Source organism: Agelaius phoeniceus, chromosome 7, assembly GCF_051311805.1.
Source record: "Agelaius phoeniceus isolate bAgePho1 chromosome 7, bAgePho1.hap1, whole genome shotgun sequence".
NCBI classification, from domain to species: Eukaryota; Metazoa; Chordata; class Aves; order Passeriformes; family Icteridae; genus Agelaius; species Agelaius phoeniceus.
Window position 1 is genome coordinate 29,083,681 of NC_135271.1, and position 26,911 is coordinate 29,110,591.

At 53.6% G+C, this 26,911-nt stretch overlaps 3 protein-coding genes across 3 annotated transcripts; 1 reads left to right on the forward strand and 2 right to left on the reverse strand.

Moving 5' to 3' along the window:
• Positions 1 to 5,829: 5,829 nt before the first annotated feature.
• Positions 5,830 to 6,979, reverse strand: HOXD12 (homeobox D12). The gene is made up of 2 exons (XM_054636792.2): positions 6,418 to 6,979; positions 5,830 to 6,068 (listed from the first exon to the last, which is right to left on the reverse strand). The coding sequence occupies exons 1-2, from the start codon at positions 6,977 to 6,979 to the stop codon at positions 5,830 to 5,832; spliced, it is 801 nt and encodes a 266-aa protein (XP_054492767.1).
• Positions 6,980 to 12,428: 5,449 nt separating this feature from the next.
• Positions 12,429 to 14,172, reverse strand: HOXD13 (homeobox D13). The gene is made up of 2 exons (XM_054636775.2): positions 13,467 to 14,172; positions 12,429 to 12,679 (listed from the first exon to the last, which is right to left on the reverse strand). The coding sequence occupies exons 1-2, from the start codon at positions 14,170 to 14,172 to the stop codon at positions 12,429 to 12,431; spliced, it is 957 nt and encodes a 318-aa protein (XP_054492750.1).
• Positions 14,173 to 22,312: 8,140 nt separating this feature from the next.
• EVX2 (even-skipped homeobox 2) lies at positions 22,313 to 25,335 on the forward strand. Its single transcript, XM_054636840.2, has 3 exons — positions 22,313 to 22,736; positions 23,879 to 24,138; positions 24,682 to 25,335. The coding sequence occupies exons 1-3, from the start codon at positions 22,313 to 22,315 to the stop codon at positions 25,333 to 25,335; spliced, it is 1,338 nt and encodes a 445-aa protein (XP_054492815.1).
• The last annotated feature ends 1,576 nt before the right edge of the window (positions 25,336 to 26,911 follow it).

Below are 26,911 nucleotides of genomic sequence, written 5' to 3' on the forward strand. Positions count from 1 at the left end.
TCACCTGGGGCCGCGCCGCCCGGGCAGGCGCCTGCCCACCGCCGGAGCCCGGCGCGGAGCCCCCCGCCCGCATCTCCGCCCGGCCTCCCGGGCAGCCAGGGGGGAGCACGGCCACCGCCGGGGAAGGCAGCCCCCGGAGCGAGCCTTGGGGGCTCACGGACCGGCACCCCCGGCTCGGAAACGTGATCGCTTCCTCCTTAGAGCGAGCGATACTCTCCGGCCGCCGCTCAAGCAGCTGATGAGCGGGTGGGTGATGGTTCACTCAGGAAAGCCAAGTCCCATTCACACATTCGAGTGTATGACCGGATCTGCCCGCCCGGCTCCTGCAATCCACAGTTGGCATCAAAACCGGTCACGAAATTCAAAGCCTGAGTTTCGATCACCTCGTTTTCCCTCGCTTATAAGCCCAAACACTGCGCACTTGTGTCAGGGCGCCAAACTGAAATGAGAAATACGCAAACAGAACATCTCTCAGCAGCCGCATTTACGAAAGGGAGATACTTTCGGGCTCTCTTTAAGGCAGAGGGCTATGGCAGGAAAAGTAGTCCACCAAGCACGGTTTCCTTGGGAAGCAGAGCAGCAGACAAAGTGACCTCTGTTCTCCTGCCTCCAACTCCCACCAAAATGTTCATTTTCATTGGAAGGGAAAAGCAAGACTTGGGAGCTGGCGGCACGCACAGCAGCCGCCAGCCCCGTTCCCGCCCTGCCTTCGAGGGCTCATTTTTGCCAATTTTCCTTTTTTCCTTAAAATATGATTTTATACAGACAAGCACAAACAGGGCCGCAAAGGTTGAAAACAGAGGAGAATAACGAATACGCGCCAGCATTAGCCCTATACTCCACCAATTCCTCATTCCAGAAACATTTGCCAGCTCTCCATGGGAATGGGTTTTTTCCGCCACTGTACCGCATAGCCAGGTCAGCTCCATCACATGGCGCTCCCCAAATAACCCCGGTATCTGGGCGAGCTCCCCGGGCCGAGCACGGCCGCCTCCGGACTCCCCAGCAATGCCCGGGCGGAGGCTCCGGCAGGCGGCAGGGCCCGTGTCACCTCCGTGTCACCTCCGCAAAGGCACCTCCGGCTCCCACAGCCAGCGGAGAGCCCGGCAGGTGGGGAACCGGCCCCACAGAGCTCCGGGCAAGCAGGGACAAGGCCCGTGGGCTCCCCGGCTCCTCGAGGCAGCCGTGCCCGCCGAGGACTCGGCTCCGCTGCTCCAGGAGCCTCCTGCTCGCCCTCGGCTACGCCATGCGGAGAGGCTCCGGGGGCGGGAGCCCCGCAGCCTGCCCCCCGCCACCGCCACCGGCACTGCCCCTCCTGCATCCCCTGGCTCCCCAGAGCAGTCCAGGGCTGCCCAAGGGGCTTCCATGCCGCAGCCCAGCTAGCCCTTTCTAAAAATAAAAAGACCAAAGCCAGGCAGATATTATGGAGCTCATTCTTAACATCCCCCCACCGCCGCCTCTTTCTTTCCTTTTCTCTTTTCTTTGTACAGTTGGTTTTTTGTTTTGTGGGTTTTTTTAATTTTTTTTTTTTTTTTTTTTTTTTTGCTTTGGTGTCTCTCGCAAAATACCTCAAACGCCACACATCGCTCTCAGCAGATAGACTCTTGCAAGTTGCAAGTTATCACTAGAAATCAAAGCACAGAACCACCACTCCCTCCCTTAATCGGCTTCCGAGCCCTCTCGGTTCTGCTGCAACAGAAAAAAACAGCCTCCCAAAAATGATGTCTGCGCAGTTAAAATGGCTCCTGTGTCACTAATTACCCTGGACCTTGCAGCAAAGCAGGGCAGGGCTCCGTTCGGATTGTGCCCCCCCCAAGGTTTCTGATCGCCTATCTCGTCAAGAGAGATGGTTCTGGAAACCTATGAAGCTTCATTTTCTTTACCATTCAAATAACTAACTGCGCCTTAGCCAGAATCTTTCACCTTCTTTTCGATGCAACAAGCCTAGCATCAGTTAAATTTTGGCGCAGGAGCCAACCGGTTTCAACTAATTCAAGTTCAAAGACATGGCGACGATTTGTTAGTACGAAAGCTCTTTTAGGAAACAATCCTTTAAGAAACGATCTAATTTGAGAAATGTGAAACCAATATCACAGCAGAGACCCCGCCGGAATAAGGCAGAGCTGGGGGTCCCCGCCTGCCAGAGCGTTTTCACCCCGGGGTCCGTACCAGCCCAGCTCTGAACATCACAATAACACCCCCACACAACCTCCCCCCCCCCTTTTTTTTTTTCTTTTTCCCTTACGCAGATTAAATAGCATCGAAACATAAATGCACATCATGTACACAATCAGGCGAATACTTTACCGTTAGGCGTCTTGAAACATCTGCAATCGTTGCCTGGAATCACCAAGTATGCAGGTCCAAGAGACATTTCCAAATGCTCTCCGTGGAAATTAAGGCGACTTGCGTAACGTTTGGGCTTAAAAATATACCCGGTCCGGCTGGAGAAGATGCGGTATTTTTGTGCCACCCAAGATAAGACACTAACTTGACCTTAACTTTGTTATGGCGCCCCTAGTATCTGGAGAACGTGAACAGACACTGTCTGGCAGCTCTCGTAAAAACCGACTGGAGAAGAGATTCTGAGTCATTTCATTTATTGCCACTACAGTTCTGCAAGAAAGCTTTTCCTCTCTGCCAAACTTTATTATTTATGCTCTTTTAGGAAGCACAAAGGCATCCAGAGCCATTCCCAACAAACCAAGTTGCGTTTGCAGCCTTATCAAAAGAGGAGGGATGGAGAGCCTCCTCGAAGGGCTTTATCACGTTTAGGCTGCGGTGGAAATGCAAAGATGTTTATGTTTGAGTAAATAAAGGGATGAACCGTCGCCTGCGTGCTGCGGAGGGGCGCGGACGTGGGCGCAGCAAGCGGGTGCCCGCCGCTCCATCCCGCCCCGCGCACAGCCGCAAAGCCGGTACAGGGGGCACCTGATGAGACACCCGAAATAATCCAGTGGAAGGGCGTGGAGTACATCCCCCCGACTCGGGTGCATCTCCTGCGCGCCCAGCCGGCGTGTCGCACCCGCTTGTGCACACGTGTGCCCAGGGGACAGCCCGGGTGGGTGGGTGGGTGGGTGTGCGCAGGCAGAGCCGCACAGGCAGGGCGCGCCCCGCGGCTGCAGCTCTGCCACGCGTGTGTGCCTCCCCACACCGAACCGCTGTCCTCGCCCACCGCTGCCGAGGAAGGGATGAACCCTGGAGTGTGGGCACCAGTGAAATCATGCACCATTTTCTACCGCCGATGTGTCTGCGCGCAGTATGAGCCCACAAACACGCGCGTCTGAGTGTGCACACGCGGTTACACACAACGGGCACTGCTGAAATGAGTGCATCTATGGATACACAAGCACACACAGAGACACGTTATACACAGACTTTCTCAACAAACCGCAATTTAGATCCTACCTCCTCTGCCTTTTCTCTTTCCGTAGGCGATTTAGACTAGGAGCTTCACAATAAGCCATCATCGTGGATCAGATGCGTTTAATAAATAATATATTGCCTTTCACGTATTTTCATCCGAGGTTCCTCTTCGGATTTCATATCACCCATGCAATAAAGGGACGGGTTGTACTGGGGAGGACTAGGATGGGGAAGAACAGAGCAATGGGTCAATTTCTCATGGACTGTAGCCGTCTGAGTAGTATTCCAGGAGAGGGTAAGAAAAGGGACTTTATCTGGTTTTTGCTCTTCTCCTGGCTTGCATCATTGGGGCTGCTTCTAGTTTTTTCTAATTAGGGAATGCCACTGGATGAAGAGACCATCATTGTCCGCAATGCGTCAACTCCCAGCACAGAGGCTGAACGTATCGAAGATTTGGAGGGACCCAGGAGTGGTTCCTGTGGCTGTGGATGGCTGGGTGTGCATCCCTTGCCCCCGGGGAGCTGTCACCCGGCGAGGCTTCGTCCCCGCTTTCCTACTGGCAGCCACTCCGCCATGAGCGAGGTAGGGTTTTGTCTGCATTGGGCACTGCGGGCGGTAAGAGTGGCGACAAATGCTTTGGGCTGGTTTTCCTTCTCCCCCCGAAACACCACCCAAGCGTTACCTTTGGGGCTCCCTGGAAAGCTTTCGGGAAAATGGCTGCGGCTCTGCCCGCCTAGGAATCCGGGATTTACCTCCAAATTCATCTGGACTACCGTGCCCTCTCGAGCACGCACAGGAGTGAATAGGACGAAAGTTCAAATATGATTCTTTATGAAATAATCAGTTTATTGCCTTTGAGAAGGCTATCGCCCTGTGTAGGAAGGTAGCAGCTTTGTGCCGTTCCTTGCTGTTGTTCAGGCTTTTTGTATACGCCACAAACAACCATATCTGAGCCTATTTCACATGCCAGAAAAGAAGGCAGCCTCTGCCAGCCTAATTATTGTTCCTGTTGGGAGCCGTGGAAACGCTCTTCGTTAAGAAATGAGGACTTAGGTTGAAACTGCAGCCAAAAGGCATTTTAATACGGACCTATAAATCCGTGAGATCTTTCTTTTAGAATTCATATTCTGAGGTATCAGACTAAGGGCAATGTGTATTTCCCTCAGGCCTTGGAGCTCTGGCCAGTCTGGCTGCTCGGGTGTTGCAGAGGCCGGCAGCTCCCGGCAGGGAAAACCTCCCATCAAGATGCGGGAAAAATCGATCTCATTCTCGTCCCAAAACAGTGACCAAACGGCTTAGACACTGCTACCAGCCCCTCTGGTTGGGTTATCCTCTGAGGTCTAAGTCTGGGCAAAATCCCCAACCCGTTCTCACTTTTCCCTCATACGAATCTATGCAGAAAGGGCCATGGGGACTGGCTGGTGAAACAATCAGTCCCACCAAAACCTCCGTGTTGTTCCTGTGCCTGCAGCACCTCGGGGTGAGACTGGGCCCCAGCCTCCCCTCAGCCGCTCTGAGCCTGGGCCTCTGTCCCGGCACCGCCCGCTGTCCTTCGCCTGTCGGGCCAGCGCCTGGACAAGGCCAAAGTCAGGAGCGCCGCAAGGGCAGGGCCCGGCCCGGCCCCCGGGGGAGGCACCGCGCCCGACTCCGCGGCCCCTGCGCCGCCGCGGGACCCCGCGCTGCCCGGGAGGCGGCGGGCACACGGCGGGGGGCAGAGGGGCGCTTTTCCCGGCAGAGGAGCCCTCGGCCGTGCCCGGGGCGGCGGGCGCACAGGGCCCTCCCGGCCGCGCTGTGCCGTCGGGGAGGCCACGCCGAGCCGGCTGCGCGCTCAGGTTACGCGCGGCCTTGCGCGGCTGTCACGTGCGCGCTCCGCCGGGCTGCGGTCGGATCTGCGGCTCCGGGGGCTGGCGGGGGGAGGGTGGAAAGGGGAGAAAAAAAAAAAAAAAAGACTAAAGAAAAAGGTTTATTTGCTAACCACTTTCCCCATCGCTGCTCGAGCAGGTTACTCCAAACCACAAAACAAGCCGGCGCCGCAGGCTCGCCCTGGCGGGCAGGGCAGCAGATGAAGGGAGCGGCCGGGACTCACAGAGCCGACGTCTTTACTAGGCGTTATTCCTTTATTTTGCTGCAAAATGGTGTTTACATACAGATAAAAGAAATCGATCTTAGTTTAGCACCGCTTGTTCTCCGGGGAAAGAGAGGGTGGGATGCAGGACAAAATCTATATAAATGGAGAAAGAAAGGTAAAAAGCTGATAATACATGTTTCCGTGCTGGTCCGGCTCGTCTTCTTCTTCTTGGCTAAGAACTCAGCGCTGCCTATTTATGGAGGGATCCTACGCGTTTCGAGAATTTGGTTTAAATGGTAAAAAGACACACTCCCCGCGATTCACTGGCGCGTACGCTCTACTCTAGGGGTGAACACTCCGGGCACAAGTTCATGCAGGAACGGGTGGACTCTGCTCTAGTACATAGAAAGAGCCTGCTCTCGCATAACTACTCTTTTCTTTTTCATCCTCCGGTTCTGAAACCAAATTTTAACTTGCTGATCGCTTAAATTCAGTCTGTTTGATAGTTCTTTCCTCTTCTGTCGGTTAATAAACTCATTGAGGAGAAACTCGTTTTCCAATTCAGCAATTTGTTGTTTTGTGTATGGTTTCCGTTTCTTTCTTGATCTCCCCTGGGTGGGGCACCAAGGCAAACCTACAACAAACACGTCGATAATTTAGTGGATTAAGTCTGGGTATGTAAATGTAGGAATATGAAAAAAAAGAACTAAAAAGAAGAAAAAAATACAACCAAAAAACCCCAACCAAACCCAAAATCAAAAAAAGTAAAAAAACCAAAACCCGCAAGATATCAGAGCTAAACTAGGTCGGTAAACTGGGCAAAGCACATCTGACAGCACAATTTCTATCTAACCTCCGAGTCAGATTAAGCGATTTTTGCTCAGAAAGAGTTACATTGAGGGTTACAAAGTAATTACAGGCATCTCTTAAAAAGAACGTATAGCTAGGTCGCTTCTAACTAAAGCGAGATATTTAAGGCATACCATCCTGCACTGAAGGTCTGAGGCATGACTGGACTGCTGCGGGCTGAACTGTCAGGTTCAAGTTGACGGGATTCTTGATGTCCTCCTTTAAGCTTGAATTGCAGGAATTCACTTCAAAAAGAGTAGCCGAGCCATGCAAACTTCTCTGCAGGCTCGAGTGGTCATACTTTACGGGCTTTAAGTTGGCTGTGTGAGTAACAGTTGGGTCATTTGCAAAAGATTGCCTCTGCCTGCATCTCTCCTCTTGTTTGGAGCTCGTATCGTGGGCGTAATATTTATTGTTGTCTTCCAGGCACTCCTTGTTGCCGTTGGAGCTGATGTTGATTGGAACGGAGCCGGGGAGGTAAGGCTGCGCCGCGCCGCCGAACGCGTGGCTCTGCGGCTGGGCTGCGCACGAACTTGAGCAAGTCCAGGGGATCGAGCTCCGGGGGTAGGAAATGGTGGGCAGAGCCGCCAATTGACTGCCATTAGCCCGCAAATTAGGAAAATAAAAGGAATCTGGCGATTGCAAATTCAAGAGAGAACCAACGTAGCCAGATCTGTAGAGACTGCGATCACACATTTCCAACAAAGGACTTCAGCTGTTCTTACAGCGGTATTTAGTTACAACAGGGAATAAGCGGAAAGCCTGAAACGATTGGACGAAACTTTGCAGACAGGTTCTTCAAAGCCGGTAATTTCAGCACCGCCTCCAGCGACCGAGCCACAGAGTCCCCCCCCTCCCCACCCTTTTTTTTTTTTCTTTCTCTTCACCCCCACTTTTAAAAAGTCTTATGATAACACTTGAAATATGAAAATATCGAGCTCGCAAGGGGGAGGGGAAACCACGGTCTCTGCTTCTATAAAAGTGGCCGGGGTGGGTTGGCAGAGCTGCGGCGCCAGCGGAGGGATGAGCGGCAAACAAACATTTGCCGAGAGGACAGGGCAGCCCCGGTGCAGCCCCGTGCCGGCGGTGCCCGCCGGCTGGCAGCGCCCTCCGGGCCAGAACCCAGATACCCACGGTAAGAGTGAGCACCGAGGGCTGGAAATGACTTGTGATGTCTGTGAGATGTGGATGTTTAGGGCATACGTACGTACTTCTGCCCTCAACTGCATGATATGCATCTGCATATGCGTGCAAATAAAGTGTAAATCGATGGGATATTACCGAGATCGTCATTCTGGCACACTAATGACCAGCACTCTCTCAGGTCCGCACGTCTGCCCTTTTTACCCCTTTTGCCTTTCATCTTCACTTGGAAGCGCTTCTGGCGAACAATGCTTCTAAAACTCGGAATCTGTTTCGTCTTTGAAATACAATCAAACAAACATCAACAAACAGAGAATAACAACAGCAACAACACGGAATAGCTTGGGCAACCCTCTGAGATTAAATAAATAAATAAACAAATAAATAAAATAGGAAGACTTCAAGAAAGAAAATGCCAGGGTCTGCTCTTCAGCAGAGAGGGTATGAATGCAGCAGCGGGCAGGGGAAGGGGAGAGTCAGCCTCATCTCCCAGGTTGTGTGTGAGGAGCTTTTCTCTCATGAGAAGAAAATCATCCCTCACTGTTTTATTACTGTGTTATTTTGGGGTGTTACACATATTTTTATATTTTCGATTGATCAAACAAGAGCCCGTTTATTCCATTTTCTCTCTCATTTCCCCACAACCCCAGAGTTATTAAAATCATATCTGAGAGCATCCTCACAGGAGATTGCTCGCGTTCTTTCCCAAACCGTGCGGTTAGGGAGCCAGAGAAGAGGGAAGGCCCCGCGATCTCACCCGAAGCCCTGGCGGGGAGCTGGGGGCCGGGGAAGGAGCGGGGTACCCATGGGCTCCGCGCTGCCGGCCGCTCCCTGCCCCGCCACCCACAAATCATCCGCGGGACGCTCTGGAGGCCGATCCGCCACCCGGAGCGGGCGTTTCTGTCCCCGGCCTCTCTCCCAAGGTCTCCCCGGTGTGTGCGAGTCCGGCGTCAAGCGAAGCCTTAATGCCCGGGCTTTGCCACTTTCATTACCTCGGTTAAAAACTTGAACCTAGTTAGCATGTAGGGTTAATTTTCCTTGTTATTATCCTCTTAATCACAGTTTTAATCTTGGTTTTATTTCTAAGGCGAGATCAGAGACGCTGCCCTTCTTGACATTGTCCTAATCAAATTCATCTTTCTGTTTAATGGGAAATTGAGGGAAATTCTGCAGTAATTTCATTGCCCTGGAAAAAAATCTTTAAATGATTGCTCTCTCCTGGACCACACAGGACCACACAAGCACCGCTGGAGGATATTGCTGACCACTGCCTTTAATTTTTATTGTTTGAATTATGTCTACCAATTGAATCTCCCTCTTATTAGCTGACTTGTATTCTAACTTTGTGTTCCCTAAGAAGATGGGAAATATATATTTATTTTCATAATCGCCTTTTACGAAAGAACTTATTTTCGGTTCTTGGAAGAGAAAAGGAACATTCAGTTCAAAGGCTATATTTTTGTCCGCAATAAACACAAGGAATGGATGTGAGTTCCCAGTTACCGGAAAGAAAGGTGACACTTCAAACTAACTTTTATGGGGTTAGAGAAAACAGAGCTTTCAATTAATATTCAACTCATTTGTAATTGCTAATTAATTAAAAAAAAAAAAAAGAAAAAGAAAAAGAAAGGAAAAAAAAGATAATATATTAAAAACCTGAAATAGCTGGAGACACTCACAGTTACGGAAAGTGTTTAAATCTACATGGAAAAACATTTACAGAAACATCATGTTCCAGAGGCGGCTGGCCTCGGAGCCGAGGGGAGCGGGGTGGAGTGGAAGGAGAGCCTCGTACGGGCTTGTGCTGCTTTTTCCAGCCACAGCCGGCTGCTGGTTTGGGGGCGGCGTGTTAATGCCTCGGGTGTCCCCCCGCCTGTGTCTGTACAGGAAATATCACCGCTGAGGAGCAGGGCGACCCGGAGGCCTGCTTTCACACGCTCCTTTCCTCTTTTCCGCTCTTTCCCCCCCCGCCCTGGTTTTTAACCAGGCGTCCGGTTAGGCCTGGACATCAGAGCTGACCACACGCTGTAATTTCACTGGCACAGTCTTCCCGTTTACGGACGAAGGGTGCTCTGCGTGTGACCGAGCAGCCTCCCTCGCTCGTTTATCACTCGGAAACGCGGCGCCCGGAGCGAGGGGAAGGCTTCCCCTGCCTATGCCAGGGGTTGTCCAGGAGATGGCAGGATTGCCTCAGACATGGCTGGGAAACAGCGCTGCCTGACAGGAGCCGAGCAATGCATCACTGCGCCACCGTGCATTTGCAATTCGCTTTGTCGAGGTACATGTTAATTATCTGCAATAACGTGCGCTACATTTCAGACGAACCTTCATACCCTCTTCTCTGAACATGGGCGGCTGGGGCTGCGCGGCTGCAGGCCGGTCCCGGCCCACGTGCAGCTGATTCCTGAAGAGCCCAAGCTGTGGCCGAGGAGGTTTTGAACAAGGCTCACCAATGCCCCAGCTCCAGGCTTAGAAAACCCTTTTAATTTCAGCCGGTAGGTAGGGGGGCAGATGTGCGCCTCATCTTCCTCCCGCCTGTAGCTGCTGGCTTCTTAATGATTCTGCACGTTCTTAGGAAACTAAAAGGCTACTCCTCTCCATCTGGTACCGATTTGCATGAGAGTTCGGGTTTCATTCTGCCCGAGGAAGGCGGCTTTGGCTCGGCAAACTGCGCCTTCTGAAAGCGCGGAGCCCGGCAAAGCCAAAGGTTAAGCCTGGAAGGAGGAAGAGAGCAGCCCGCGATGGCTCCGCGGCCGGGAAACAAAACAGCTCTGGCAGTGCCCGGCCGTCCGTCTGCAGGGAGGCTCGGTGGGAGGAAACCTCTGCAGAATTAATGGCAGTATGTGTGGGTGAGTGGGGGTGCCAAGGGGGAGAAGACAAGAATTTAAAACATTCGGAGAAAAGAAGGTTGCATCAGCAGAGCAGGCTGTTCCAGGCACGTAAATGAAGAGGGGCACAAGTGTCCTTTTATACTAGAATTAAACAAAAACGCTCTTTGCGATAAAATCTGAACTGCTCAGAAATTGACTTTTTTCGTCCTTTCAGGGAAAACAAACGCCATGAACGTACGAGCGGAGCAGAAAGGGGAAGGAAGAGGGCGGAAGAGGCGGAAGATAACCTCCCGATGGAGCCAGCCGGCTGCGGAGAAAACGGAGGGCATCGCTCCGGGCCGGCCCGGGGAAGCAGCAAGTGCCGGGACGCTTTGGGAAGGGAGAACAAAGGCCGAGGGCAGGCGGAGCGGGGCTCGGAGGGACAGGGGACACACAGCCCTTCGCCTGCTTCCCACGCCCTGTGCTTCTCACCGGCAGCATTTCTTTCTCACTAAAACCCTTTCCTGCCGACAAGGCACCCTCCGATGCTCTCCCTCATCCTTTAATGCCCCTTCTATCTACCTCTCATTTGCCAGGAACGGCGTCCTGTGTCCCTGAGAGGATTCCAGGCAAACCTGGAGCCCGTGAAACCCCCTGCGGCAAAAGAAGGCGAATTTCTTTCTTCTCTTTTTATATACAGCGAAAAGAAATAGTTTTATTAAAGATGGTTCAGGAAAAGATTTGCAACATCGTTAACAGTTTGGAAGTTCAGATTGTATTTGCAACACAAAGTAAAAGCTGACTTTAAGACAAATTTTTAAAAAATCGTTTATGGAGAAATAGGTTTATCGTATGTCTTACCACATACAAGGATAATCAAAATGTTTAGAGCAATAGTATATTATAATAAATAATACTAGTTTGGAACACATTTTAATAATTAGATGAGGCACATTAACAGAGAGGATACCGCTTCTCTCTCCTAGCTGTTGATTAGCGTGTCTGATCACCCTGTGTATATCATAACATGCACACTAGGTTTAAAATAATAAAAAAATCGACAAAATCTTAGCCTTTCGGCCCATATAAATTATGGCATCTTTTGAATTTCTTTATTTATTGCTTCTGTCATAAACACCCGTTTAGTTTTGTAAATTAAAACCTAGCAGTGACCTTCGCTTGTCCATCAAGGAGCTTTTGGGCGTGAGGAAGTAGAAGAATCTCGGGCTGGTCCAGACAAACAGGGCAGAGCGGACATTCCCCGCCAGGTCTGTGCAGGTCCATACACACCTCTGCAGGGGCAGCCTCTCCTCTGGCTGCAGGCCGAGCTGCCCAAGCCGTCCTGCCCGAAGCGCTGCCCCGGGCATCGCCATCTGCGCCTCCGCGGAGCGCTCAGCCCCTGCCCGGGACACGAGAGCTTCCCTTTTCCAGCCGGGGCTCCTCTTCCAGCCGGGCAGCGCGGACTCCTCGCACTGAAAACGAAACTGCGGCGGATAAAACGCACAAACCCAAGCTCAACCCCAAACCCGCGGAAGCGGGGAGCGCGGTGGGACGCGCCTGCGATTCTGCGCCCCGCAACAGCTCGGAGAGGTTCTCCCTTCCTCGACAAAGTAATCAAAAACTCTGCTGCAGCCAGGAACCCTCCGCTCAATTCTCTCCGGGTCCCAGTGGACCAGGCAAGTTTGGCAGAAGCCGGGTGCTGCCACGGGTCTGTATTCCGGCTTTCTTCTATTTCCGAAAGATTTTTTTTTTTCACTCGGCGTGTTTTGAAGTTTACGATACCAAATCAAAACTGACACTTTCTGGCACCGGCTGTTGCTCAGAGAGAAAAAAAAAAAGAAAAAAAGAAAAATCACAGAATACCCCCCAAAGACTTAAGCATCAAAAAAATTATAGCTTTTACCGTCCAACATATTTAAATTCGTTTATACTGGCCTAGAGGGAAGAACAGAAAATATAATTAATATTAATATTATTATTATTTTCAAAAAGAAGAAACTATAATTCAATTCAAGACTTGTCAACACTCCCTTACACTGAGAGAAAAACGCTGACTTTCACGGAAAACAATTCCCGAAATTTCGCCACTGCTGGAAGGACAAAAAATTTAAATATATTTTCAAGTCTTTTCAAAAGTCTTTAGCTGGTGGTAAATTGAGTGTATATTTTCATCACTGTCCGCAATTAATGTATCAGGATACGTTGTCTTTCAGTTTGGAGACTATTTTCTTATCCTTCACCCTCCTGTTCTGAAACCAAATGGTAACTTGTCTCTCAGACAGGTTTGTGGCTGCGGATATCCTTCGCCTCTTGTCCTTGTTAATGAACTTGTTAATGGCATATTCATTCTCGAGTTCTTTAAGCTGCAGTTTTGTATACGGCACTCGCTTCTTCCTCCCACGCCGGTAGACACACATATCGGGCTGGTTTAGTGCAACGTCCCCTATTGTAAAAGACATTATGTGAAAAATCAGAATTTTATTACAGGCTTTTAAAGCTTAACCGATACTTGTTGGGCACTGGTTTTCATGGGCAAATAAATAATGCCGGGTTGTTTACAGTTTATTATTATTTACACTGCCACATTATTTGCACTCTAGTAAAGCCCCACCAAAACTTTGATGGACTGTCATCACTTTTCAGGCATGCATCGCTAACCGAGCATGCAGGGCGGTGGGGCATTGGCTGGGGGGCTGAGAGCGGCTCGCTGCTGGCAGCGCACACACAGAAATCGCTTTGCTGAGAGTTCCCCGGGTTTGTTTGCATGTGGTTTGTGCCTCTGTGCCCTCACTGCTCGCGGTCTCTTAAGTGCTCTGGGGCCGCCGGATCAGTCGCCAGCCGGAGAGGCAGAGGAGAGCAAGCCTTCGAGCCACCGTCCTGCAAACTTCAAACGCGACTCTAAACCCGGCCACCGAGGGAAGCAGCGGGAGAAGGAGACCGGGGCTGCCTCGGGGCTCACGGCCCGGGGGTGCCCTGGCGCTGGTGGCGGGAGGTTCTGGGGTCAGTCCCGCGGCTATGGAAAGCGGAGGGTGAGGATTTTCTCGGGGGTAGACGGCCGAGGGGGGAGTGAGAAAAAGAGAATATCCACCGCCCCCACCCTGCTCTATGCGTGTCTGTGCGGCGTGTCCGGCTCGGCAGGCCGCCCCTGCAGCCCGGGGGCGGGGGAGGGGACGGGAAGGCGGAGGAGGCGCGGGGGTGCTCTGCTCAGACCATTTCTCCCCCTCTCGTACCTGGAAAGGACGATTTCCAGAAGTGCGAGCTCTGTGTCTGATCTTTGGCACAGTAAACCTGACTATTCCAGCCATTAGCCAGAGTCCAAGACTGATAGCCCTCCATTGATATGTATGTTTCGTGTCTCGGTTCCCCAGAGCCAAACGTTGAGACCATGTCTATGTACCCAGGAACGTGCTGGTAGGGGGTTGTATAGCCCTGGTAGAAGGACACTTCCTTTGCCCTGGAGGAGACTTCATTGGCGGGGACACTCGTGCTGGTCAAGCTGGAGACGTCCATGTACTTTTCCACGGGAAAGCCGCCAATGGAGGCGTGGGGGGGAGACTTCAGGGCGTTTTGCTGAATCCCGACCCCGTGGGACATCCTGCAGCTATAGTATCCATTGCCAAAGTGATACCCATAGCCCAGCGCGGGGGCGGCGGCCGGCGCGGTGGAGCCCGGGCAGTCCTTGGTCGGGGGGTCGGGCCTCGCCGCCGCCCCCGAGCGCTCCCCTCCGCCGGCGTAGGCAAAACCCGAGGCGGCGGCGGCGGCAGCGGCGGCGGCGGCCGCTCGACCCGTGTGCGCCGCCCCGAAAACGGGCGAGGAGAGAAAGTTACGGCACTGCCCGGGGGCTCCGCCGCCGCCGCTGCCGCCGCCGCCGCCGCTGCTGTCGCCGCGCAGTCCGTCCATGTCCCAGCTCGCTGCTTTGCTCATGGCCTTGCACATCGCGGGCGGCGGCGGCGGCGGCTCGGTCCCCGGCCGGGCATGATGCGGATGGTTATTTGCCTCCAACAGGTTGGATCCTGGCGGTACGTTTATAAAAACGAAGTCCAGGTTGGGAGGGGGGACCGGGGCGGGGGCGGCCGGCCTCAGATTAGTTTGCCTCAGCCCGGGGGGCTGCTCATAGGCTGCCGTCGGAACATGTGACCCTCCCGCTGCCCGCACTGCCCCTTTCGCCTCGCAGCCCCCCGGTCGGCACCGACGGCGCCCCCACCCTCCACTCCCACCCCCGCCCCGCCGCCGCGCTCCCGCCCCGCCACGGCCCCGGCGCTAGAGCGGGGGGAGATTGCGCGGGCGAGCAGCGGTGATGCCCCTCCGGACCAACCTAGGCCCCCGTTGCTTCATCTCCCCCTTCCTCCTGCTCGCGACTTCAAAAAGGCCAGCCGAGTACCACTGGACCTTTTGAGGCCGCCGGCGGGGGCCTTTTTTACAGCCACGGACAGGGGTCTCACCGGATCCACAGCGAGACCTTCTCCAGTTCATTGTTGCCTCTGCAAGAGGGGGAAAACCCCAACACAGTCTTTGTATTCCATCCTCCCCACCTCCCTTCTTCCCGGCGATATATGGAGTAGATGGGCTTTGTTCTATGGGAAAAGGGGTCCCCTGGCTTCACTGAGCTGTCGGTCCCTGGGAGAACCCTCCTTTTACCCCCCCTTACCGCCCCCAGCCCCCCCCCCCCCCCCGATATCGCTCCCGGCTAGGAAAATGCACGGGGGCTGTGCGCAGCGCAAGATGGTGAACCTGGCACTCATTAGATGTGGCTTTTTCCCCGTGCAGTGTCACATCATGTCGTGGTAAGGCAGCCTAGTTAAAACGCAGTTTGCTTACGCTGACGGCTGTTCTCGTGGTCACTTCCCAAGGCGGTGTCAAATCCTTCTGTCGTCTCCCTCGACTCTCACACCGAGTCGGGATGGAAATGCAGGAGCGCGAAGTACTGGAAATGGAGAAAGCTCCGAAGACGACTCCCAACTCCAGCTCCAGCCCCAACCACAACCTCAACCACAACTCAAATCCCTACCCCTCTGGACCGAGTCCAGTCGCTCCGCAGTTGTGTATTGCACACTTTGCTCTCTCTTGGGCGCGGAGGGCAAGAAGTTGCAGGGAAAAGTGTCAGCTTCGCGGGGAAGGACAGGGAAACTCGGCGCCGCTGAAAACCCTAGAGCTGAGGCTGTGTTTACTGTCCCTGCGGAGGCTCAGGCGCATGAGAGGAGAGGCAGCCGCCATGGAGGTGAAACTCTGTGCCGGCACCACTGCGGGGCTCTGGGGTGCCCTTGCCGAGCAGCCCGGGCAGGTGGTGGCGGGGGTCCCCGGACGCTGGGCTGTGCGGGACAGCCGCAGGTCCCACAGCAGCGCCCGTCACGCAGCCCCACTTTGTAGCCGGTCTAATAATCGCCGGCGGTACCTGGAAGGGGGTTTGGAATGACAAACGGGTGCCCATAATCACGGAACAGCCGAATGTCATAGACGAGTTCATGTTCATTAGCTCTGACCGCATATTTGCTATTAATCTTTCGTAATCAGCTAAGGAGCGAGCCAGGCGTGATTACACGTTTCTTTCAGTTATAAGCCGAATCAGCTTTTACTCTCAGGACATTAAACGATCCGTAATTAGAAGGAAGTTTTGTCGAAGAACAATTTTCTCACCCTCTTATGTCGCTGCAAGCAACTTTCTACCGAAAACGCTGCTATAAAAAGAAGCCCAGAAAAACGAAGGACTTTATTTCTCTGGACATCTTTCTATGTGTATTCCCACGTCCTGTTGCGTTTCCTCTTTCAATAAATGTAGTAAAAATTTCTCTCATGTCAGGACCTTTAAATAAGGCCGCGAAAGAAAGGAACATCTAAAGAGCAGAGTTTCGGAGCTTTTTGAGGTCGATTGCATCAAAGGAAACCACGGTGCAGCCGCAGCGGCTCCCGTAGAAGTCTTCAGCCCTGCCGAGACCTCTGCTCCAGCGAGAGCCCCTCGGTGTACCAAGAACCTCTTTGGGCGGGTTCATGACCAACAAATTCAATTCTATAATCAGCTGCTTTGTGAAGGGTGTAGAAAACAGCATTGCCTTGCACGGCAGGATATTATACACAGGAATAAATGATCTCATGAGCAAAGGTCGGAGCTCGGAGAGCACCCACCCAGTTTACAAGTAGCAGGATGGGTCCCGCACCCCCGGTCCAGGGGGCCGGGCGGAGGCCCCGAGCAGCCCTGCGCTTCCTTTGCCCAGGGAGAGCAGCTCCCATCGGGGCTCAGCCGTGTCGGGCAGGGCAGGAGGACCGGCCGCTCTGGCCGGGTCTCCCTCCCTGCCAGGCCGTCCTTGTCCTCTCTGGGCAGCGCTTCCGCGGGTGGCCAGCGCCCCGAGGAGTCGCGTCGCATTTTCCATTGACACATTGCATGGGAATCTGCAGAATACATGAGCTAGAAAGCAACGCTACAGGCGTGCTTGTGCTTCCCCAGAAGAAAAGGTTGTGGGTTTTGTTGTTTTGGTTTTTAAAAAAAATTTTACAATCCGGAAATCATCTCATTTAGACAAGTGCATTCACCATGATTTAATACAGCTAGGATTCCACTCAAACTTTTAGCACAGGCTTTTGGCATCAGCCTAGTATCCATCTCTTACAGGAACCCCTCCGATTTTTTATCTCCTCCCTCGCCCGAATTTGCCGATGGTAATTGTGTCGATAGGAAGCTGCTTCTTATGTTAGTGTTCGGTATAAGAAAAAAAAATTTCTTCCAGGACAAACAGAGAACACAAACAAAAGCACTCGATTGATATGTCTCCCAAACCTTATCCCGTTTCCACTGCGTTCCATTGTTACCTTTTAATTTGTATGAACTTTTAATAGCTAAACAGAACAGAAGAACTTTCATTTTCCCCCATGCCTTTAAAAAATAGCCAGTTATGATAACGAATAGATTGAACAGCGACACGTAGAGAATTGTTAAACTTTTTCCCCCTTCAGATCTATCCCACAGCCTCTCACTTTAGTTACTTCAGCCTTAAATAATCCGTTTCGAGACGGAGAAACTTTTCTCGGGGCTCCCCGCGTGGTCTCGGTGCAGCGGCCACGGGCGGCTGAGCACTGCGGGCGTTGAACTTGAGCTCTGGGGTCACGGGCTGGTGCTGGCCGCTCTCTGCCTGCCCCCTCCGCTCCGAAGCAGCGCGGGGACCTCGGGACCCTGACCTTGGACCAGCTCGGCAGCCTGCCGCAGCTGCAGCCTAAAGTGAACCACCGGCCGAGCCCCTTTGTGACCGGACATGGGCTTTATCGTTTGAGTGAAGCCCCGTCTGTGTGCAGAGGCAGCCTCAGAAGGCACCGTGAAACTGTGAAACTGTGAAACTCAGAGCCATGTAACTGTGAAACTCAGAGCCATGCAACTGCGAAACTCGCCTAGCGTCCCGTGGGTTTCTGCCGGGAGGGACGGTGTGCAGGGCCCGCGGGACTCGGGGACACGCTGTGCAAGTGTCCTTGACTTGCCAGTGACATTTCACAGACAATATAGACTGAACACGCCCGGAGACTGGCCCTATGCTGATATGGCGGCCTGAGGTAGAGGGGACAGTCGGGGCTGGGCAGGAGCGTGCTGCGTGCTCAGACACCGGGACAGCCGCTGGAGCTGCCCTGCCAGGCGGCCTCCGGCTGGTGGGAGGGGCGGGCAGGGCCCGCGGGCAGGGCTGGGCCAAAGGGTGGCAGCACCTGCGGGCAGGACAGGCGGGCAGGGAGGGCAGGGCCAGCGGTCAGATCAGGTAGGGCCGGCGGGCATGACGGGCAGAAGGAGGAGCCGGGCTGGTCGGACAGGACGGGCAGGGCTGGCTGGCAGGGCTGGCAGGGCAGGGCAGGGCAGGGCAGGGCAGGGCAGGGCAGGGCAGGGCAGGGCATAGCTGGCAGAGCAGGAGGGGCAGGGCAGGAGGGGCAGGGCAGGTCTGGCAGGGCAGGGCAGAGCTGGCAGAGCAGGAGGGGCAGGGCAGGGCAGGGCAGGGCTGGCAGAGCTGGCAGGGCAGAGCTGGCAGGGCAGAGCTGTCAGAGCGGGCAGGGCAGGGCAGGACAGGGCTGGCAGGGCAGGGCGGGCAGGGCAGGGCAGGGCAGGGCAGGGCAGGGCAGGGCAGGGCAGGGCTGGCAGGGCAGAGCCGGCAGGGCAGGGCAGGGCTGGCAGAGCTGGCAGGGCAGAGCTGGCAGAGCGGGCAGGGCTGGCAGGGCAGGGCGGGCAGGGCAGGGCAGGGCAGGGCTGGCAGGGCAGAGCTGGCCGGGCTGGCAGGGCAGGGCAGAGCTGGCAGGGCTGGCAGGGCAGAGCTGGCAGGGCTGGCAGGGCAGGGCTGGCAGGGCAGGGCAGGGCAAGGCAGGGCAGGGCTGGCCGGGCTGGCAGGGCAGGGCTGGCAGGGCAGGGCTGGCAGAGCAGAGCTGGCAGGGCAGGGCTGGCAGGGCAGGGCAGGGCAGGGCAGGGCAGGGCTGGCCGGGCTGGCAGCGCGGGCAGTGCCGCCGAGGCGCCGCCAGGTGTCGCCGCCGTGCCTGCCGCCGGTGCCGCCGCGGGCCGAGCGCGCCCCCCGCGCCGCGGGTCCCTCGGGGCGGCCCCGCCGGGACCGGCTCCCCGCGCCCCCGCACTTCCCACGGCCACCGCGCCCCCACGGCCACCGCACGCCGCCTTCTCCCAGCCCGCGGGCCGCGTCCCTGCGCTACCGCGGATGTGTCCTGCGCGCTGCCCTGGGGCCTTGCTGGCAGCCTGCCCCGCTGCGGGATGGGAAGCATTTATTCCCGCTCGTCTTCCCAAGAACGCTCCGACTGGTGAAAAGTTGCCCTAGATGTTTGTCTCATTTAATACAAACTTCGGTTCAATTAAACTACGTGACCCCTTTTCCCCGGGTAAGATTTAATAAATGAGTACTGAAATATTCTTTGATGCCTCCAGCAATAACTTTCAAGGTAAAAATCTGGCCAAAGGCCTAAGCAGCTATTTAAACTTACAAGAACAACTGAGTAAACAGAGCCTAACAAAAGCTCACATATTTCGGCAGTTTCTCGACGGTCTCTGTAACTTCCTCCCTCTTTGCCCACTAATGTCGCTTCCATGTCCGTGGTTTTTCAGGCTTAGCTATTGATTTTGAACAACTACAAACATTCTGAAAGATTTTGTAGGCAGTGCTATTCTTTTTGGAAAAAAAACCCCAACCAAACAAAAACCCCAAAGGAACACCACAAAAGAAAAGCAACAATCAAAAAAACCCCAACAACAAAAAAAACCAAACGGTAAACAAAACAGCAATCCCAAAACATAAGCTCCCCTGACGCACACAAGCAACAAGCAAAGAGATAAATATCAGTGCAGTAAATACCTCTACTTTTCTGGGATTTGAAACAACAGACAACTAGTTTATTAAGGGGTTGACGGTCTGGGGTGAACTCATTAACTGCATTGCAGGGAACAGTTTTGTAACCTCACCTCTACCTAGTGGAAGATTATTAACGTCTTGTATAACATTTTATAACCCTTGCATATGAATCTAGCTGTATTTTAAGATACTCTGTACATAACCTAAGGAATCAGTATTATTTAAAAGGTGCAAAATATAACCCTAGTAAAGATCATTCATAGCCGCACTTGAGTGCAACTTATTTTTCTCACATTGGGGCTTTTCACATAGTCTTTTTCATCCGCTCCAAATAACATAAAACCCGTTCTCTCCTTTTTAGTGGCGCAGTAACATTTTTTGAGTCTAAAGCTGTGCCGGTTCTGGTGGTGTGCACATACGATTGCCTCCGAGATGTGGTATCTCGGCTGCGGTTTTCGGGAGAGCAGGGGGAAAGATGCTTGCCGCGTTACAGCATGTAAGAAAACAGACGAGGGCGCCAAACGACAGCAATAAACCCGGCCGCAGGTTTCCGCTCCGCCTCCGCCCCGCCGGGACCGGCGGCCGCGCCGCCGCCTGCAGCGGAGCCGGGCCCGGCGGGGAAGCGAGGGCTGCGGGAGCCCCGGGCGGGCGGGGCGCTGCCGCTGCCGCCGCCGGGGCGGGGGCACCCCGGGGACCCGCTCCGTCCCTCCGGGAGCGCCCCGCGGAGCCGCAGCTCCGGCCCGGCCGGGACCCCGCGGGGCGGCACCGCTCTCGCCCCTCCGCATCGGCACCGCTCCTCCGCCGCGCCCGCGGGCGAGGAAAAGTTGACATTGACTCTTGTCTGGTTTGGGGGCTGTAAAACGCAGGACACCCGCTGCAGTCTAAATTCACATTTCAAAGGGCTGACATAAAACTCTCATTAATAGAAGGCTGGATTTTGCAAACAACGCCTAGAATTTTTTAAAATATTTGGTGGAATGTTTAGGGGGACTTTAACAGGCTATTGAAAAAAAAATCTGACAAGTATCCCATTTTCGAACTATGAATCATGCGCAAGAGCACAAGAACTTAGGAGATGCGTGTGACCAATATTAGCAGGAACAGCTCTCATTAAAAAAAAAAAAAAAAAGAAAAAAAAAAAGGAAAAAAAAAAATCAGACCCGCGTTTAATCACAGGAAACATTCGGGTGTTTCTCCGGGAGATGAAACTCGTATTCCCAGGGTCTAAACACTAGATGATGTAGGTGAAAAAAAATCACGGCGAGAAAAAAGGTTGGGCAGCTATCGAAGCGCACTCCAGAGATGCTAACGACAAAGGATTTATCTTCGTTTAAATGGTTGCCATCAGCGTCATTATTACTAGCAAAGTTACCACTGAAGGGAGACTTTCCGACTGTCACGTCTGCCGAGCGCGGCAGCCCGTGTCTCCAGCAGCGCGGCCACGCTTCGCCCCGCGGCAGCGGCAAAGAGCGGAGGGATGAGCTAACTGAGCCACAGGTAACTTTGGAGAGAGGGTGTTAAGGTGATGTTCCTGATAGGTCGGAGCCTGTAGGCAATAACCCCCCATCCATCATTTAATTCTAGGATTATTTTTTAATTTTCAAATGCTTGGGTTTTATTGGTGGTGGGGAGGAAAGAAGCAAAGGGCTGGAGTGAAACCTGCCGGGAGAATGAAATGGATGCCCACGGAGTGTTTTAAATCACGAATGTATTTAATGTTCTCCAGTTATTTCCTTCCCCTATCATACCGTAAAACAGTCAGTATTTTCCCAGAGGGAAGAAAAATCCCGGGCTAGCTTTGTCCATAAGCAGGATTATAGAAAGTAAAAATGAGATCATATTTAAGGACGCAAAGAAGACAAAGATAATAGAGTTGTAATATACTACATTGTAACAAATATTTTAATCTCCAGGTAGCTGCTGTAGGTACACTTGAATCCGGGCAGCAGACTTGTAAAGTCTGGGCATAAGGTTCGCGCGTGTGAGGGGGTGCGTGGGGGTGTCAGTGTAAATTCCTAAATAAAAGTACTAAAGTGGTCTAGAAATGGAAGGGAAAAGTAAAGAGATATCAGCGGCAGGAGCTTCTCGATCCTCTAGTCCTATTGAGCACTTCCATGCCTTGTGATCTAAAATTCGCCTCAGAAATAATAATAAAGAAAAGTATTATCTAATATTTAGCATGTAGTTCTGTCCGAGGACAAATGAGAAAGAAGCTGCATCATTAGGACCTAAAAGGCAACAAAACAAAAATCAGAGCATAATGATGCACCTAAATGAAGGGGGAAATGTTGCACAGCTCATTTTATTAATCAGACTGTCAATTCCACCCCAGAGGCCAAACCCCAGAGCAATTCAAGCAGGATCTGATCAAGCTAAGGACAGGAGCTTTACTCCTCACTTCTTGTCTTTCTTTCTTTCCACCTGGATATATTTGTCTGCTCTGAAGCCGCCTTCATTATCCACTGACAGGAGCTTGTATTTATTTGCTTATAAACCTGTTACAATAAATGATTATTCGAACAGCGTCATTCGTACCTTAATGACGAGCACCACTTTTTGATGAATGACATTTCGGGCTAGAAAGGATGTATGGGTCATTTTGACCAGTCATTCCCTCGCTTTGGCATCCCACAATTTTTACACCTCCCTCAAAAACAGATAATAATATTTAGAGACACTTGCCGGGCTGAATGTGAATTAGCCCCTGCTGCAGCTCATCATTAGTACAGGACCAGCCCTGCAACTTTGACATTTTTTATAAAGCTGAGATGATGGAAAGAATAAGAAAAGAGATGATCCTGATGGAGAGAGGGCTGCACAGCCCTACAGCTGGCAAAAGGCTCTCGAATTTGTCAGACTCAGCTGGAAATGCGGTGTTGGAGGCCCTTGAAAATTCTCCGCACAGTGGTCGCCTCAGCCCGAGACTGACTGCCGCCTCCCTGCACAGCGCTATAGGGGACATCTCCGCCAAAGGCAAATTTGAAATAGACACTTTATTCAATCTCCAGCACCCGAGCAGTGAAAGCACTGTCTCCTCCGAAATCCCGCCGTCGGAAAGCAGGAAGAAAATCAGCCTTTATTCCGAAGTTGCTCAAGAGGCAGATATGAACAGTGATGTGGAGGTGGGCTGCTCCGCGCTCCGCTCCCCGGCCAGCCTGACTTCCTCCCAGCTGAAGGAAAACAGTAACAAAGGTAACTCTTCCTTTATCATCTTCATCTAAGCCCCGCGCTTTGCCAACCGGCTTTAAAAACCAGAGGAAACCCACTGCCACCGCCAAAGTTGCCGGCCTCTGCATCGGCGCTCTCTCTTCTGCGAAGACAGAGCTCCAGGCTGTAAAATATTATTACAATTACTGCTCTACCCCAATACCCGAGATACACCGTCCCGGCAGCTCCTGTGCCGGTGCCTTCGTGTGTGTGTGTGCATGCCCAAATCCATTGATATGTAGATATATATCCAGAATATAGGTGGGCACAAATATCCACCCACCTATATTTAGGCAAAGCTTTCTCCGTTTATTTCCCCGCGCTCTTGGAGCTCTCGGCGTCTCTTGAGCTGTATATGAGTGTATATACATAGATTAAATTAGAGAGAGAGAGAGAGAGGGGGGAATGCGAGGAAACTGCCCGCATTTGACTGTGCGTGTCCTTCTCTGTGTATATGCAACGTGCTGTCTGTGTCCACCTCGGGCTAATTTGGCTTTGTTCACTTTTCCTCTGCTTGTAAGAGGCGTTTTGAAGCAGCCTCGTCTCCTTCCCCGTTCTTAGCGGGGCACGGTGATGGACGGTGGTTGTTACTATTGCAGGAGGTGGAGGTTATTACTGGGGAGGTGTAGGGAGATGAACGGTGGATTTCCTGGGCGCCACAGTGCATGCCTTTTTCGTCAAATGTGCCAGAGAAAGGAAGGCATGCTCGACGTAACCCTAGAGGAAAAAAAAGGGGGGGGGTTTATGGCTACTTTTATTTTGTGTCTCAAACGAAACTAAAGAACGGCAGTCGAAGGGGAACAGGCTAGCGCCGAGCCCGGGCCCCGAGCCACGGCCCGCGCCCTCGCCCGCTCTCCCCTGAGCTCGGCCGCCCTGCAGTCTCCAAGCCCGCCCCATCTGAAAATAAAGCAGTTACGAAGGATTAAAAAGCCCCAACCCAACCAACCAAGCAAACAATAACCAACAAACAACCTCCAAATCCAAATTTATCGATTCTGTTAGCAGCGGGGATTTGTAAGAATGACAGCTGGCCTTGAGCACGGGCGTAGCGGGCCCGGTCCGGCCTGGCCGGGAGGACTGGGGGCCAGCGAGTCTGCCGCTCTCACCACCGTGCCCTCGCCCCGCAGGCTACGCGGAGAGCAGCCCGACGCCCAGCGCCGCCGCCGCCCCCGCCGCCCCCGCCGCCGCCGGTATCGGCAGCCTGCACAGCGGCGGCGCGCTGGGCGGCTCGGCGGCGGGGGCCGACCAGGTGCGCCGCTACCGCACCGCGTTCACCCGGGAGCAGATCGCCCGCCTGGAGAAGGAGTTTTACCGTGAGAACTACGTGTCGCGGCCGCGGCGCTGCGAGCTGGCCGCCGCCCTCAACCTCCCCGAAACCACCATCAAGGTACGCCGCGTTCCGCGCCCCACAGAGCCGCGGCTGCCCCGAGCATCCCGGGCCGCGGCCGGCTGGGATCTCCGGTTGGAGGACTCGCGGGGCCCATACCTATGAGCACCACTCGTGCTCGTTTGCTTTTCTGCATCCGACACTTTTCATTTGCTTTTTAAAAAGTTATTGTCATTACTGTTGTTTTTATTTTCCCCGTCAGTTTTTATCGCGTTAGCCTATTTCCTAAAGTGAAGAGGGGAGAGAATAAACGTAGGGGGAATGAATGAGGGTCAGTACCGTGAAGACAGAGTCCTGAGTGGGGAGGACGGGACGATTGGAAGGGAAACATTATTTCGGATCGAAGGGGTCCCTCTCGAGTAGAGGGAGGGCCGTACCCACCGCTCCCCTCGGGCAAGGTCACGGGAGATTGCTCCAGGAGAGAGAGGGGTCGCCTGGAAGCCTTGGCAATGTGTTTTGGCGGGTGCCCGCCGGTGTCCGCGGGAACGGGTGCGGCGGGGCGCGGAGCGGAGCTGAGGCCGCGGTGTGCTTGTATCCCCGCAGGTGTGGTTCCAGAACCGGCGGATGAAGGACAAGCGGCAGCGCCTGGCCATGTCCTGGCCCCACCCGGCCGACCCCAGCTTCTACACCTACATGATGACCCACGCGGCGGCCACGGGCAGTCTGCCCTACCCTTTCCACTCCCACGTCCCGCTCCACTACTACCCGCACGTCGGGGTCACGGCCGCCGCCGCCGCCGCCGCCGCCTCGGGGGCCGCCGCCGCGCCCTTCGCCACCTCCATCCGCCCGCTGGACACTTTCCGCGCCCTCTCGCACCCCTACTCCCGCCCGGAGCTGCTCTGCAGTTTCCGACACCCCGGCCTCTACCAGACCCCGGCCGCCGCCGGCCTCAACAGCAGCGCGGCCGCCTCGGCAGCGGCGGCGGCGGCGGCGGCGGCAGCGGCGGCGGCGGGCTCGGGGCCCCCGGGGGGCTCGGCGCCCTGCTCCTGCCTCAGCTGCCACAGCAGCCAGACGGCGGCGGCGGCGGCGGCGGCGGCCTCGGCGCTGGGCTCGCGGGGCGGCGCGGCCGCCGAGTTCCCGTGCACGGCGGCGGGGCAGCGCTCCGAGAGCGGCTTCCTGCCCTACTCGGCCGCCGTGCTCAGCAAGGCCGCGGTGGCCTCGCCGGACCAGCGGGAGGAGGCGCCGCTCACCAGATAACTACCCCGGCCGAGCCCGGGGCGTTTTGTAGAGGGAGTCGCGGGGGGATGGGGGGGGGTCGGGGCGGGGGGCGCCCCCGCGTTCGGCCAAAAAGTTCTGTCTATTTTTTTATTGCTGACCGCCCCGCCGCTGAGGGGCGCGGGACCGGCGGGGAGGGCGCTCCGCGGCTCCCGCGCCCCCGCGGAGGCGGCCCCGCGGTGCTCGCTGCCGGGCGCTGCCGGGCTTCGCGGGGTGCAGGCAACCGGGCCCGCGGGGGCAGGGAGGGGCAGCCGGCGTAAGGGAATGTGTTTCTGGCCTTATTTTAATTTTTTTTAATTATTATTATTATTATTATTATTATTTCGGTTTGAGTTGGAGTGAATGGGAAGTGTCTCGAGTATTTCCGTACGACAAGCGGTAGCTAATGAGGCAGCCGCGTCCGGGCCAGTAACGGGAGGGGACGTGTGACACTGTCGGGATGGGGAGAGGCATTTTTTAAGATCACGCTTTCTAACTACCATAATCCACGCTATCTGGGAAATACTTGAATCTCTCTAGGTGTAGGCTGTAGTCCTGAAGCATTTACCTTCCAGACACTTTTCTAAATTTAATTATTTTTCTCGACGTCTTTTTCTTCTCTCGGTAAAACGGCTCTCGGATTTATTTCTCACGCATCTCTATCGCGCCTTTGCCTCTGAAAAGCCACCACTGGGTAACTGAGACCTGCTATACCAAACCACTGCTACTGGAGGGACTTCCTTGAACTTGAAGAGAGGCACATCAAAAACCACCAGTGTTACTGCCATGTCAATTTTGATGCTAATAATGTGCAGATTATGACGAAAATTGCCAATCATGTTCTCTGATGGACCTCCTTTGAATGTGGAATTGGAAAAAAGTTCCCCGCACAGAGACCTGCTGTCAAGTACTAACAACCCGCTAAGGGAAGTCATTAGAAGAGACAGATAAGAGACTTGGTACATAAAACATTGTTCTTGGTGCATAGAATGTATGTTATTTAATGTTATCTCTCTTACCTGAAGTGATTTCGCACAAGAAAGCCACTTTCTTATCATCTCAATTGCCAATTTTCATTTTGGTAACTTGGACACCCCGGGTAGACTTTTCTCTGTTAAGTTGATATTCCACCAATGTGAAGAGCCTCATTAAATCAAACCCAGATATTTCCATAATGCTCCCTACAGAGCCACTTCACTCTTCACATAATGAGATTTTTCTGAAGAGTTGAAGCCCTCATCTAACTTGCTATTGCTTGTTTAGGCCCTGTGTGATTGTGAATACACACACACACACACTCACGTACACTCTAACAAACAAAAAAAAAAAAAAAAAAAAGAAGAAGAGAAAAAAAGAAAAAACCCCTCTATTATGTATTTCGATTAAGTGTCCTGAAATACTTCTATTTTTAAGACACTGGATTTTTTCATATTCTAATAATGAACTTTCAGGAAATGAGTTTAAAGGCTATGCTGTTTTGTTCAGTGAACATAAATCATAGGTTGGTGTTTTTTGTCCAGTGGAACAGATTCCTTGGGTGGGAGTAGGTAAGGGCAAAGAAGAAACATCCCTAGGCTTC